The 14979-nt window shown below is 47.7% G+C and overlaps 1 protein-coding gene and 1 long non-coding RNA gene across 11 annotated transcripts in view; one reads left to right on the top strand and one right to left on the bottom strand.

The window, feature by feature from the left end:
* PLEKHA4 (pleckstrin homology domain containing A4) overlaps window positions 1-14979 on the top strand; it is a 19350-nt gene continuing 4371 nt past the window's right edge. For 2 of the 10 annotated variants that reach the window (XM_014561198.2, XM_032485598.1), the window contains exons 1-16: window positions 1-490; window positions 940-1029; window positions 2168-2275; window positions 3730-3802; window positions 3919-4019; window positions 4177-4286; window positions 4859-5074; window positions 5445-5724; window positions 6338-6412; window positions 7271-7318; window positions 7446-7526; window positions 7680-7829; window positions 8612-8710; window positions 10660-10800; window positions 11802-11901; window positions 11973-12049. In XM_014561198.2, the coding sequence (XP_014416684.1) occupies window positions 946-1029; window positions 2168-2275; window positions 3730-3802; window positions 3919-4019; window positions 4177-4286; window positions 4859-5074; window positions 5445-5724; window positions 6338-6412; window positions 7271-7318; window positions 7446-7526; window positions 7680-7829; window positions 8612-8710; window positions 10660-10800; window positions 11802-11901; window positions 11973-12049 (1743 nt within the window). In that variant the 5' untranslated portion in view covers window positions 1-490; window positions 940-945. Of the gene's footprint in view, window positions 491-888; window positions 1030-2167; window positions 2276-3729; window positions 3803-3918; window positions 4020-4176; window positions 4287-4858; window positions 5075-5444; window positions 5725-6337; window positions 6413-7270; window positions 7319-7445; window positions 7527-7679; window positions 7830-8611; window positions 8711-10659; window positions 10801-11801; window positions 11902-11972; window positions 12050-14979 lie in introns of those variants that run through there. The other 8 variants (XM_014561195.2, XM_032485600.1, XM_032485592.1 and 5 more) reach the window with 7 other exon arrangements.
* The window catches only part of LOC116665659, a 3749-nt gene continuing 2559 nt past the window's right edge, over window positions 13790-14979 (bottom strand). The window contains exon 2 of the long non-coding RNA XR_004322275.1: window positions 13790-14531. This is a non-coding gene — a long non-coding RNA (uncharacterized LOC116665659). The remainder of the gene's footprint in view (window positions 14532-14979) is intronic.

The following is a 14979-nucleotide window of genomic DNA, read 5'->3' on the forward strand; positions in this document are numbered from 1 at the left end:
AGGGCCATACAGAGAGAGAGAGAGAGAGAGAGAGAGAGAGAGAGAGAGAGAGAGAGAGAGAGGAGATTGAATGTGAGGGAGAGAGAGACACAGCAAGACAGAGACGAGGGGAGAGAGAGAGAGAGAACGGGACGGAGACTTAAAAGAAGAGACTCTGTGTCAGAGAAGGATTTGGATGCAAACAGAAAGATTGGAAGAGAAAGTGATATGGGGGTGGGGATGAGAACAAGTAAGGGAGAGACTGGAAGAGACAGAGATTAGAGAGAAAGAGAGACAGGAGAGAGTGGAGAGAGACAATATAAAAGAGAAAGTGTGAGAGGAAGAAGACATCATCAGAGACAAAGAGACAAAAAGGGTGTGAATGAGCAGGTGAGAACTGGGGACGAGGAGAGGCAGCACCTAAGAGACAGAGGAGGAGGGAGACTGTGGCTGGGTGTCCCAGCACCCACCCTGCCCTCTTTTGCCCTCTGTCCTTGGGACCCCGGAGCTGGTAAGTTCCCTGGCTGGGGGGAGGGGCCGCTTGGGTGCACATTCCTGGTGTCCCAGGGCTTGGCAGGGATGGTTTGGGGGTGTCTGTGGGACAGCAGGAGACAGGTAGCTGGGGGCAGCCAGAAAGAGGCAGGGGTTAAGGGGGTCCCGAGCACAGAGAAGGTCAAATTCCTGACCAGAGTGTAGGGGGCAAGAATAAAGAAGCCCCTATTCTCGGTCCCAGGCTGCAGACAGCTGCCCCCTCCCCGCAGCTGCCAGTGCCGCCCACCTCTCTTGGCATCACTCTTGGTATGCGATCCGGGGCCAGGGCCTCCCCCAGCCCCCCAAGCCCCAAACAACAGGCTCTTTCTCCTCTGCCTCCTCTGACCTGCAAGCCCCTGACCCTGTCTCTGTCCCCAGCCGGGTCATCTGCAGAGAGACGCACACAGCCCCTTTCTTTCTCTCCCCAAGCCCTTGATGGAGGAGGGCAGACCTCGGAGCAGCCTCAGCCTGGCCAGCAGTGCTTCCACCATCTCCTCACTCGGCAGCCTGAGTACCAAGGTTCGAGCTTCTTGGTGGGGCTGGGGAGGAGGTGGGGGACTCTGGGCTCCTCTATCTCCTGTATCCAAGCCGTGGTTTAGGTGCCTTCCTAGGGACTCCGGTTGTTAAGAGCAAAGATCTTTAGCAAACTGGGTCTGTCAGCCCTAGAGAGGTCCCAAATTGCCCACCAGCCACCGCTAGGAATTCCAAGGCACTCCCAGCTGTCTCCACCCCTCGTATTTTCCTAATTTGAAGCCGGAGTAACAACCCCACTTGACTCTGGTTGCTAACATAAGGCCGCTCCCCAGCCAAGCCCTCCCCTCTCCCCATACAGGAACTCAGAAGCAGTGGCTATTCTTCTTAGGACTGAGAATTCGTGTCCTATTTCTAGCCCTCCAATCTACCCAGTTCTGAAATCTGACCAGGAAAGCTCCTTCTCCAACAATCAGGCCCCATGAAGCCAGAGATACTTGGGTCCCAAATCATCACCCTCGTCCAAAGTTCAGTGATGACACTCATTTCCTTGTCCTCTGGCCATTCCCTTCACTCATGTCTAGCTTCCCAAGTTCAGAATCCATAGATTTGATCCCAACCTGGGGCAGCGCCATTGCCAAGGAAAGGCATCCTGTGAGAATCAGGCTGATATATCTGTGTGGACCAGGGAGGGGGCTCCATCTATTGGGATGGAGGGATTTGGAGCTCCCCCCAGCACCCTCGACGTGGTCACTAAGGGATGTCATTCCCTGGTGCTGGGGTGTCCTTTGATTCCAGCTGGCCCATCACCAAGGACTCAGCATGGAGGTCCCTCCTGATTATGGGGACCTCCCCGGCAGTATTGCCAGTTCAGATCCCGAAAGTTCTACTACATCTCTGGCTCTGGTGGCCAAGGGCATCCTTTCCTTGGCAGTGGATCCTTGATTCCCAGATTCCTTCCCGATTGGCCAGTAGCCTCTTCCTTGCCTCCAAACAGCTCCCTCCACCCATGAAAAGTATCTCTCCACTCTGCAGTACTCACAGGTCCTTCTGATCCCCAAACTCAGCTTCCTCCTTGACCTGATTTCTAAAGGCAGCTGAGCCTCGGGTTGCCTGGGTCCAACTGCACCACCTTTCCAAGCCCATCCCAAGGCCCTGTTCACTTCCTTCCTCCTTCTCTCCTCAGAAGCCCACCCGGGCAGTAAGCAAGGTGCATGCCTTTGGGAAGAGAAGCAATGCACTCAGAAGGGATCCCAACCTCCCTGTGCACATCCGAGGCTGGCTTCATAAACAGGTAGAGCAAGTGGAAGAAGGGAAAGGACATTCCAAGTGATGCTGGAGGCTGTGCCCCTGGCTCTCTGCTGTTTTTCTCCTTCCAAGTCTCTTTTTCTATCACTGCTTCCTCCCTTATTCTGTCGTTGTTTCATTCATTCATTCATTCATTCATTCATTCATTCAATGATCACTTCTTGAATATTTACAATATGCCAAGCCCTGGAGCACGTCATGCAAATAAGACAATCAAGTATCTATAGTACATGCAAGATGGGGGCAGGGCAGGGATGAATAATAAATTCGTATATATCAAGTGGACTCGATTTCACATGGTAGCAAATGAAGCTCTGCGAAGAAATAATACAGAGAGATGTGCTGGAAAGTGGTTGAGAGATGAGAGCTACATTTGACTGTTGGTCAGGGAAGTCATCTCTGAGGAGATGACATTTGAGCTGAAAACTCTAGGTCAAGAAGGAGCCCATTGTGGGGAGAGGGTATAGCTCAGTGGTAGAGCATGTGCTTAGCATGCATGCGATCCTGGCTTCAATTCCCAGTACCTCCATTAAAAATAAAAAATAAAATTTACAATGCAGAAATAGACTCACAGACATAGAAAATAAACTGTGGTTGTCGGGGGTGTAAAGAGAGGAGGAGGGATAGATTAGGAGTTCGGGATTAATAGATACACATTTCTATGTAGAAAATAGATAAACAACAAGGATCTACTGTATAGCACAAGGAACTATACTCAATTTCTTGTAATGAGCTGTAATGGAAAAGAATCTGAAAAAATTTATATGTGTAGTATAACTGAATCACTTTGATGTACACATGAAACTAACATTGTAAATCGACAACACTTCAATTAAAAATAAGAATTAAAAATTAATAAATAAACAAACCTAATTACCTTCTATACTCACATGATCTGATTTATAATTTTAAAAGATCATGCTGCTTTTGTGGGAATGGATGGAAGAGGAGAAGAGGGGCACAAGGCTGGCGATTGAGTAGTTCTGGCAGAGGAGATGGAGAGATGCAGGATTCAGGTTGTGGCTCAGCATCACCTTCCCAGCCTCTCTGGGTCTCACACACCATAATAATTGGACCAAGTCTTCCTATATAAAGCCCCTGCCATGAGTGGTATAGTATCTGTCCCAACCTTCCTGTAACTTCTCAATCCTCAATGATAGATGAGAAAACATGAGGTTCCTAGTGGGGAAATGACTTGCTTAAGTGCAGAGTTTGAAAATGGTGGAGCCAGGAGTCAAACTCAGGTCTGACTGTGTCCAGATTCTGTGTCCCGTCAACTGTAACCCACATGTTTCCCACTCTCCATCTGAATCTGTTGCATCAAACATGTATCTCTGCTTCTCTCCTTTCTCTGGATCTTTGCCCCCAAGTGTCACTGTCTCCATCTCTTTTTTACCTGCTGGCTCTACTCAGCCCTCTGCTCCCACTCTCTCCCCCCAGGACAGCTCCGGGCTCCGGCTCTGGAAACGCCGCTGGTTTGTCCTCTCTGGCCATTGCCTCTTCTATTACAAGGGTCAGTGCCCCAGCTGGCATGGGGTGGGCAGCCCCCCCACCCCGTCACCCTCCCTTTTCTTTAGCTTCTCAGCCTCCAGATCCTTGTGATCCCTGACCCCAGCTCTTCTTTTGCAGACAGCCGCGAGGAGAGTGTCCTAGGAAGCGTCCTGCTCCCTAGCTACAGTATCAGGCCAGATGGGCCAGGAGCCCCCCGAGGACGGCGCTTCACTTTCACAGTGAGTCCGTCCATCCCCCAAGGGTACTAAGGAATTAGGCCTAGGAGCAGACATAGAGCATCCATTATTGGAGATAAGAGACCTTGACTAAGGTGCATGGCAACCTCCTTTTTAAAGGGCCCAAGCGTCCAGGTCCTCCAGCTCTCTCCTCCCTCAGGCGGAGCACCCGGGCATGAGGACCTACGTTCTGGCGGCCGACACACTAGAGGACCTGCGGGGCTGGCTACGGGCGCTGGGCCGGGCCTCCCGCGCGGAGGGCGACGATTGGTGAGTATACGTAAAGGCCACGCCCTGACCCTGTACCTCCAATCTGGGTCTGGCTCATCATCCCAAACTCCTCCCCCTGAGGACCTGCCCCTTCAATGTCCAATCACAAGTCTTCTGGCTAAGGAGACCCCGCCCTTCAGGCCGCAGCTCCAGGGAACTCCAACTCTTCCAATCAGCAAAAAGGCTTTCTCTTGTAAGCTCCGCCCACCATTTTGTCCATCAATATTGCTCACTCTCTGACTTGCTCAGAAGTCTCCACCCTCTGCAGCTGCCTTCTGAACAATATCAGATTCAAAAAAAGAGAAAGCCTCCAGGCTGTCTCTGCCTGTCCCAGTTTTCGACGCGTAGTCAGGGGCATTCGGCCCAGCGACCTGGATGGGCCTTGTGGCCCTGCGCAAGTCACTTCCGCACTCGGGTCTTAGTTTCCCCATCTACAAAATAGGGACAATGATTTATAGTACACCACCTCCTTTGTTTTCTTTGTAGGTCCCTGGGTCCTTATCTGTGAAATGGGAATAAGGGCTGTTATAAGGGTCAAAGGAGTGATGTCTTTTTCCATGCCCATTCGTTAGTGGGCAACCCAGGTCACCTGCACGTCCCCAGCCTGGGGAGGGCCCTGGCGGCCCTGGTGGTCCCCCAGAGGTGAGCAGAGGGGAAGAGGGCCGTGGCTCAGAATCTCCAGAAGTGGCTCGGCTCTCCAGGGGTCGTGGCCGACCCGGGCTGCTCGCACCCAGCCCCACGGCCGACCTGCAGTTTGGACCCCGGATTCGGAGGACGAGGAGCCCAGAGTGAGTTGGATGAGGGAGTCTGGGACCAAAAAGTTCTATAGGGCTGAGCTCCAGAGGAAAAAGTTGGAGGCGTGGCCTAAGAGAAGGGCGGGTCTGTGACTGATTGGAGGCAAGTGCTTTCTCGCGGGTATGTGGATGTGTAGGTGACTTGCTGGGGTTCTTGTGGGGCCAGAGCCTGTCCGGGAGAAGGCCTAAGAAGGGGACGCCACGAAGGCGGAAGTTTTTTAGAATCTTGCTAATAGAGGAGGGTTCTACTCCAGAGGAACAGTGAGACACACTGAAGGGAGATACATCTTGGAGACTAGCTTGATGGCTAGCGGGGTGAGGGGGCTCTAGTTGACCCAGTTCACCTATTTTCTCCTCCCTACAGTCTGTTTACACCCCTCTCTCGCCCTCCCTCCCCTCTGAGCCTCCCCCGGCCCCGTTCTGCTCCTGCACGGAGACCCCCTCCCTCCTCTGGAGATACAGCACCTTCTGCCAGACCGCATACCCCACTGAGTCGCATCGATGTCCGGCCTCCTCTGGATTGGGGTCCCCAGCGCCAGACCCTTTCCAGGCCCCCTACTCCCCGCCGAGGACTCTCCTCCGAAGCTGGAGGAGGAAAGCCCCCCAGAAGTCCCCAGCACTGGAGTCAGGAGACCAGAATACCGGTGAGCTGAGGCAACAGGGTAGGAGACCACATCTCCCTTATGGCCATGGGGCTGTCTTTCCAGGCTGGTCTCTAGGCCATTACTCCTTGAGCATCTTGGGGATTGTAGTTCAGCATAATCACAGCTGGGTTCAGGTGTGAAAGGGAGAGTGAACTTTATCTTCCTTCAGTTCTCAGGGCTGTTTTCAGGCTGGTCTTTGGCCATGACCCCTTAAGCATTATGGAGATTGTAGTCCAGAATATTCTTCTCTAAGACAATACTGAGAAAGCTAGTGTGGATTGCATCTGCCTGTGTCTTCAGTTTTATCTTTCCAAGTTGGTCATCTGCTGTTTTCTCTCAGCATCACGGGATTGTAGCCCAGAAAATCCATAACTAACCACAAACATGAGAGTGAGAGTAAAGTGCAACTTTCATCAGTTCCTGGGACAGTTTTGCCAGGCTTGTCCATTTATTATCATCCTCTGTATCCCTACAGTGTCACACAGCTGGAGAGCAGGCAGTTGAGGCAGTTTTGGGGTCCCAGTTCTGAACCTCAAAGAATCTCCTAAGGCACTTCAATTCTGGACACACACATTCTAATTTCTCAACATCTCTATATCAATATTCCTTCCAGGCCCCCTCTAGTTCCTCCACATATCTCCAGCTCCCCCCGAGACCTCCTGGGACCGGGGCTTCCATGGTTTTACTGGTAGGTATCCTGGGGCACCTTGAATCTGCGATAGCCCCCTCCCTTGCTTTCTTTGCTATGGTGAATGTCATCTCCTGGACTAGTGTGCCTAGAGGAGACAGGGTATGTCAAGGTGCCTGGATAGGTGCTTATATTAAGTTTTCTAGGGCTGTTGAAACCTGGGTGGCATATATATAGAATATCTCTCCATTCGTTCATATAATCTTCTAGGTCTATGAGTTTTAAAGTTTTTCCATAGAGATTTTGTGTGCTATTAGTTAAGGTAACTCCTAAATTCCTGATCATTTTTATAGTTATTTGAATGATACATTTTCTCTTCTTTTTTATATTTAAAAATAAATTTGTTTATTTTCTAGTTATTGATGATGTAGATATATGCCATTAATGAAGTTTGTAGCTTCATTTTGCACCTCAATTCTCTTATTTGTTCTAAATACTCTTTGATTCTGTTGGTTTTTCTGGGTAGATGAGCACCTCATCTGTAAACAATGGTGGTTTTGTCATTCCCCTTCCTATCTTTACAGTTTTTGTTTCCTTTGTCTTATCTTATAGCACTGGTCAAGATCTCTAATACTGTAACAGTGGTAGTGAGTGTCCTTGTTTTATTCTCAGTCAAAAAGGAAATGTCTAAGTTTTCTCTATGAATTATAGTATTTGCTATAGCTATTTGGTAGCAGAGCCCATTGGGTCTTCCTAAAGCCAAGAATCTGGCAATTGGTCTACTGAGGTTTGCTAAAGCTTGGAACAAAGCTAACAGGGACAGGGGTGTCTCTCAGTGGAAACAGGTCTCATCTTAGCACTGAGCTACAATAAGGACCTGTTTGGGCATATGACCCCCAATTTTCTCTTTCTCCTCAGCCGGGTCCCCCACTGGACTCAACCTTCCACCAAAGCTTGGAGACAGATGTAAGTTCTCCTTGATCAAACCTTTGCTAAGTTCTCAGAGTTGAGAAGGGAAAGTTTGAGATGGGGGAGTGGACAAGGGGAAGAGCCAGATCTGGTCCATAAATAGCTCCTATTCCCCTTTCTCCAGACTTTGTTGACCAAGTTGTGTGGGCAGGACCGGCTCCTGAGGAGGCTGCAGGAGGAGATAGACCGGAGGCAGGAGGAGAAGGTACAGGGCTCTAGGACAGGGGAGGGACACCTGGCCTCTCCACCTACCCTTAGCCCATCCTGATCCCCAGCATGCCCGGATACAGAAGGATACCTTCTCTTCCTGTGGCTTGGTGTGGTTTCAGAAGTCTAACCACCTTCCTTCTCCATGCAGGAGCAACTAGAAGCAGCCCTGGAATTGACCCGACAGCAGATGGGCCAAACAACCAGGGAAGCTGCAGCTCCTGGAAGGGCCTGGGGGCGCCAGCGCCTCCTGCAGGACCGATTAGTCAGTGTGAGGGCCACTCTTTGTCACCTGACCCAGGTGAGCATCTAGGAAGGGCCATGCCTCCCAAGGGACTCCAGGACTCTACAAGTTGTTACTAAAGTGAACCTGCTCTCAAAGGCTCATGGGAAGGTAGTTCTTGAGAATCCCTCCCTCCCAAATTTTAAACCAATGATCTTGTCCTAGAGGGTGAGGGGCAAGCAGACAAGAAACAACAATATTTAATATAGCCTGGCTTTTAATCTCAGCTCCCACTTACAGTTGCTGTGTGACCTTGGAAAAGTTACTTAACCCCTCTGGGCCTTAGATGACACTTATGTAAACTTGAGATGATAAAAATAATATTGACTTCATAGAGTCATTGTGAAATTTCATAAATATATGTCAATAAATGAATAAATATTTAACACTTATGTGCCTAGTATATGGTAAGCATACTTAGGTGTTAGCTGTAATTATTATCTGTAAAATGGAGACATTAATAGTACCTACTTCAGAAAAATTAGAGAGCTAAGAACAGTACCTGGCACATGGTAAGTGCAGAGGTAATCCAGAGGACTCAGGGGAAAGCTGTTATTTGTCTATACTAGAAGTTCATTGGAATGACAGGGTCTATACAAACTCTGGATTTCCCAGTAGTCTGAGCAAAGAGGCCCTTGGGAATTGTAGTCCATTCAATTCCGTTAGGAATTGTAGTCCCCTGGCCCCAAGGCACCAGGGGCCAGGCCACCCTTCCTCTTGCTCAGGTGGTAGGATGAAATGGGGAAAGATCTGGGGGGTGGGCATGCTAACCTTTTGTCTCCCTCTTTCTGGGACCTGAGGAGAGAGAGCGGGTTTGGGACACATACAGCGGCCTGGAACAGGAGCTGGGCACCTTAAGAGAGACCCTTGAGTACCTGCTGCACCTTGGGTCCCCCCAGGTACATCCCTGCCCTAAGGCTCCCAATCTCCACCCTCCTCTCTAAGTTCACTTGGAAACCTTTTGGCATTTAAGCCCTGCCCACAGCACCAAGCCCCACCCATTTTATTTAAGCACCTCCCCCTCTGTCTTTTCCTTTCACTTTAAACCTTTTATTGTAGTTAAGACCATGCCCTTCAAGACCTATCTTCAGATTCAGAATCACTCTACCCTCTGGTTCTAAATCTCTCCTCTTATTTCGAAGCCGTGCCCTCAGTGTCAAAACTCCACCCCTCATCCCTGTCCCATCCTGCCAGTTCATCTCTTGCATTCTGCATCCTGACTTTTGCTGTTAAATTTATCTTCTGGAGTCTCCAGTTCTAAATCCAATCTCTTACTTCAAGCCTCACTCCTAAGGTATAAGCCCCATTGCTTAGCCTCAGACCCCCTTCTTCATTCTAAGCCTACCAGTAGAATTTCTAAATCATGTATCTTTAGTTAAAAACTCTGGCTTCTATTATTAAATGCATACTCAAGATTTAAATCCCACCTTCTTCATGCCAAACATCTCCCACTTCTTCCTAAAATCCACCCCTCAACTCTAATCCCCCACCTATTGATGTTAAATATTACTCAGTGCCAGCAATATATGAAAAGAACAATGCATCACAAACCAAATTATGTTTATTACAGGACTGCAAGATTAATTTAACACTTGAAAATAGGTCCATGTACTTCACCACATTTAATAAAATAAAGGAGAAAAACCACATGATCATCTCAATAAATGCAAGAAAAACATTAAACAAATTTAACATCCATTCATGATAAATGCTCTCAGCAAAGTAGGAATAAAAAGAAACTTCCTTAATCTGATAAGGCATCTATAACAAATCTACTGCAAACATTATTATTGGCAGTGAAATATTGAAAACTTTCCCCCAACATTTGGAATAAGACAAGGATGTCCGCTATTGCCAGTTCCAGTCAACATTGTACCAGGGATCCTAGATAGTACAAGTCAGTATGAGAAATAAATCAAAGGTATAAGGACCAAAAAGGAAGAAGTAAAGCTGTTTTTATTTACAGATGACAGAAAGATATGTGTGTAGAAAATCCAAAATAATGTCCAGATAAACTGTTAGAATAAGCAAATCCAGCAAGGTAACTGAATGCAAGGATAATATGCAAAAATCAATTGTCTTCCTGAATGATAGTACCAAACAATTAGAAAAATATATATTTATAAACACTAGTGTTTATAATTAACATAAACAAACTAAATATCTAGGAAGAAATCTAATGAAAGATACGAAAGACATCAATGCTGCAAGCCACATTGAGAGAAATTAAAGAAGACCTACATAAATGGAGAGATATACCATGTTCGTGGATAGGAAAGATACACTAATGTAAAGATATGGTCTCCCCAAATTGATTTCTCCAGTGGAGCTCTTCAATCCCAGTATAAATTCAGAAGCTTTTTTTTTTTTTTTTGGTAGAAATTGACAAGCTGACTCAAAATTCTATCTGGAAGTGCAAAAGGCCAAGAGTAGCCAAGGGAGCCTCCAAGAACCAAGCTGCAGGAGTAACACAAACTAGATGTCAAGTCTGAGTATAAGGCTACAGTTAATAAGAAGACAGTGTAGTATTAAGCTTAGACAAATGGACCAAAGGAATAGACTAGGGTATTCAGAAACAGACTCACATACATTTATACGGTCACCCATTTATAGTAGAGGTAACACTGCAGAGCAGTATAGGAAAAACAGTGTTCATGATAAATGGTGCAGTTAGTGGGATATCCATATGGAAATGGATATCCACAAATATAGCCCCCATATGCACACAGTCCGTTTATGACTCCATAAGTAAAGCCCAACTGATTTCAGACCCTTTCCATGGCTTATCAACTTGAACCCTCTTTACATCTTCCCACCTTTGAGTAACAAATTCCTTTCCTCTCCCCAGGACAGAGTATCTGCTCAGCAGCAGCTGTGGATGGTGGAAGACACACTGGCAGGTCTGGGAGGCCCCCAGAAACCACCCCCCCACACTGAGCCTGACTCCCCATCCCCTGCACTCCAAGGCGAGGAGTCCTCAGAGAGGGAGGTGAGACTCACACACCTCTTTCCCCATCCCCAGCTTCCTGTCCTATCTGCCCCTGACCCAGCTTATCACCCATTCACCTGTTTCTCTCTCCCTGGATCAGCTAACCAACCTCAGGCAAGTATCCTAAGCTCTGGAAGCCTTTGTTTTCTTATTTCTTATACTATGGTGTGGTCTACTGGTGTGCTGGAGCCAGATCCCAAGACCTCCCAAGATCCAATCGCCTGCATCTTTTCTCAATGTCACATTCAGTTGGTAGCTTGAAACAGATCACAGTGAGGGTATTTAAACTGCAGTAATTGGCAAACACTGCAAACTAGGGCTCTTTCCTACCAGAGAGGCCATTGTTAAACATTTACCAGACATTGCTAATCTTAACCCCTATCTTGCAAGGCTCTGTAAGAAGGACAAATTGTAACTAGAAAATGCCTAATATAGAGTAAGCCATCAGGAAGCGGGAGCCACTATGACCATAGCCAGGTAGAGCTGCTGCTGGTCCTGACCATCAGATCATGTATCCGGGAGACTTCAGTTTAGATCTCAGCTCTGCTATCTTTGTGACATTAGTCTTTGTCCTCATTCTCTGAGCCTTAGTTTCCCTACATATAAAAAAGGGATAATAATAGCTGCCTTGTAGATTTACTGAGGGGATTCAATGAGATAATGCTGATAAAGTACTTAGTACCTACCATGCCAGATGCTTAATCATTGCGGAACCTCACACTTATAATGCCTTGCCATGTGCTAGGCACTGTTCTAAATGCCTTATATGCATGAATTAATCCTCATATCAAAAGGTGACATACAGTCCAGAGAGGTAAAGTAAATTGCCCAAGGTCACACAGCCAAAAAAAAAAAAAAAAACAAAAAAAGCAGAGCTGAGGGTTGAAAACTAGGTCTAGCTTCTGGTTTTCAATCTTAATCCTACTTATGCTGTGTCTCAGCTGCTTTATGCTTGAGAAATGGTAATCATCATGATGATTTTCCTTTCCTGACTCCTCCAGAGCCTGCCTGAGTCCTTAGAACTGAGCTCACCTCGATCCCCCGAGGCTGACTGGGGGCGGCCCCCAGGAGGCGACAGAGAGCTCGCCAGTCCTCGCTCAGGTGAGTATATGGGGTCGGGCGGGATTTTCTCAGAGTTCTCTGTCCTCACTGGTCCTGTTCTGCTCTTCCAGGTCTTGGATCTCCAAGGGTCTCCCGGGCTTCCAGCCCTGAGGGTCGCCGCCCCCCTTCCCCACAGCCAGGAACCAAGGTAGGCAGTCCATCCCGCTTCCTCAGGTCCATCTTGACCACCACAGAGGAGGTGAGGGAGGGAGCCTTGGGGATATCTGGTGGAAGAGTGTTAGAGGCAAAGGGAACAACGTTTGCAAAGATTCCGAGGCAGAAGTGAGTCTGGCGTGTTGGAGAAAGTAACTAGAAAGCTAGTGCGGCTGGAACAGAGTAACCGAGAGAGGAGGAGACCGGTGCTGATGAGGGCAGAGGGGAAATGGGGGCAGATAGTGCTGGGGCTGTGGTCCAAGATGAGGACTTAGCTTTGACACTGCTTGAACAGGAACCGTGGAGGGTTCTGAGCACAGGGACGTTGCTGTAAGTGGGAACTGGTGGCCTCTGGTGGCCACATGGAGAGCAGTGTGTGTGGACGAGGGCGGAGGCTGGGAAGCAGTGAAAGGGCCGCTGGGAGAGTCCAGGCGCGAGATAACAGTTGTTTGCACCAGGTTCCAAGAAGAGGAGATGTCTAGAGGGAGTCAGGTTCTAGATATCTTGGTTTGCAAACCTTATCCAAAACCCTTGGAACCAGATGTCATTCAAAATGCAAAATTTTGCAGATTCTAGACTGGTACTTTGGTGCCTATGCTCTACACCGAATAAAAGCAGCCGTGGTGTCTGATGCAGCACCATTCATCAAACACATGAATGTTTCCCCAATAAAATGTATGAATATGCATACTAAATTGGATAAAGGCTGTAAATAATATCTCCATTTAAAAGTCAAGTTTATTTTAAAAATAAAGCAATGAATTACTTTCATGAAGGAGTCAGTGCACTAAAAATAGATGGTAAGTATCAGGCGTTTTTTGTTTCTAAGGAAAAGGTTTAGTAAAACATCATGTCACACATCCAAGTACCAAGGAAACCAAAGTACCTAAATATTCACCTGCAGTGAATGCTCATGGCATCTGGTGGCTTGAGGACTCTGGAGACTGGGGTCATTGGTTGGGGCAGCAATGACATCATAAAGCTGGAGTGGGACATTTGGAGCAGGGCCAGGGGTGGGATCCCTGAGGATGAGGCAGATGGCCTTGGTAGAGTTTCTGGCTGTGTCATTTGCTCTTTAACCAAGGGTGTTGTCTGGGCAGTGCCCTTTTAATTGAGTAAACGGGTTAGATTCTCTAGGTTGCTGATAAATACCTACTGTTGGAGGGCAGCAATGAACTGGCCGCCCGTTTCACCATTTCGTCCATGGGGAGATTTCCCCCTGTGTCTCAGCCTCGTCAGCATCGCTGTCACCCTCTCACGTTCCCGAATCTCACACCATGTCAGCAGTTTCTCGGTCCCCGAACCAGTGCCCACCGGGTGAGTCATTGCTGGGTCCGGTAGGAGGTTCCGCTTGTACCTGATCACCTTGGGCAAGAAGAACAAAGTTCAGCTTCATCCTCTTCTCATCAGCGACACCAAATCTGGTTGCTTGCGGACTTAGGGTAAAGGCAGTCCTTTTGTTTTCAGCTGCAGCATTGTTTTCAAGCTTCATCGGAGCCCTAAGTCTGTGTTTGCCTTTGTTTGTGATGGTGTATCAACCTCATCCCAAGTATTCGAAGCTACAAAGGTGGCATCCCTAAAAAGTCTTGGGTCCCGGGTTCCCAAGACCTGAAGCCAGTATGGAGTTTTTCTGGGTTTTTTTAAGGGTGGTATTGGTGGTCATTCTTGCTCTTCATGGAGTGTCAACTCGCATCGTTACAAGCCGTATGTAGAGATGTCATGATTTCTTGTTTGCATAATAATGGTCAGGAAAATCATAGACATGTTCCTAACACCTTAGATGTCAGCTTTTTCCAGGCACTACCAATTGTGGTGTGTGTGTGTGTGTGTGTGTGTGTGTGTGTGTGTGTGTGTGTGTCTGTGGTTCCAGTGTGCCCAAGAACAGACCCCCCAAGCCTGGCATCCTTCAAGCCTGTCATTATCCTCTCTCATTGCTGTGGTAACATTTTAGTAGGCAGACAACATCACTCAGAAGCCATTTTATCCACTGTATACATTTTTTTGCAGCACTGAGTTTCCTTCTGATATCTTAGCAAACCCATCAGTATAATTGATGACCGGCTGCTGCTTTGCCACCCCAGATCTTCAGGTATTTTAAGTCATATGTTGCCAGTCATAGGTTCATGATCAATTTTCCAGTCTTCATGGAATATTCTAGCTTGTTTCATGACCAAAAGCCTGCAAGACCATCCGGTTACCTTCAGATCTTCATGTTTTGCTCAGGGCAGAGTTTCCTGTCATCAGTTCCTGGTATCACTGTCAGAGTACAGCTTTCACAACCACTCTTTCTGTTTTCATCGCATCACATCTCGAGGGTCTTTTTCAGTGAGATGTCCCAGCAGACGCTCCTCGATCCTCTTCCTGATGTGATTTTACTTTCTGAGCTCTTGGAAGTGACAAGATGTTTCTGTTCATTTCATTTCACTCTCCTTGTGGCTATTTTTGGCATTTTATGACATCTTCAGAGAGCAATCAAACTAGAAAATCAAAACAAAAAGCAAGAAAATAGCAATTGACATCAGAGGCTCGGATGATGGAGGGTGTGCGGAGACTTGGGGGATGCCGTCCATCACGACCACCAGGTGGATAACAGCACCGACTTAGAAAAACAAACATCGGCTGTAAGATTGCTGTTTATTTTTGGAGTGGCAAATAAGAGATTTGGGGAACTGATTCTGAAGGTGGCGCTAACAAGATTTCCTGGCCGATGAGAGGTGGGGTGTGAGGACTCAAGAATGACTAGAAGGTTCTTGGCCTGAGCATCTGGAAGGAGGGAGTTACTGAGCATCCGGAAGGAGGGAGTTAGCAGGCAGGAGATGGGGAGGGATTTGGGTGGATGGAAGGTGGGGAGTTCCGGTTTGAATATGTTAATTAACTTCAAGCTGCCTATTTGGCATTGTTCCCATTGGCGCTGGGGTGGCCCCT

This window comes from Camelus ferus, chromosome 9, assembly GCF_009834535.1.
Source record: "Camelus ferus isolate YT-003-E chromosome 9, BCGSAC_Cfer_1.0, whole genome shotgun sequence".
NCBI lineage: Eukaryota > Metazoa > Chordata > Mammalia > Artiodactyla > Camelidae > Camelus > Camelus ferus.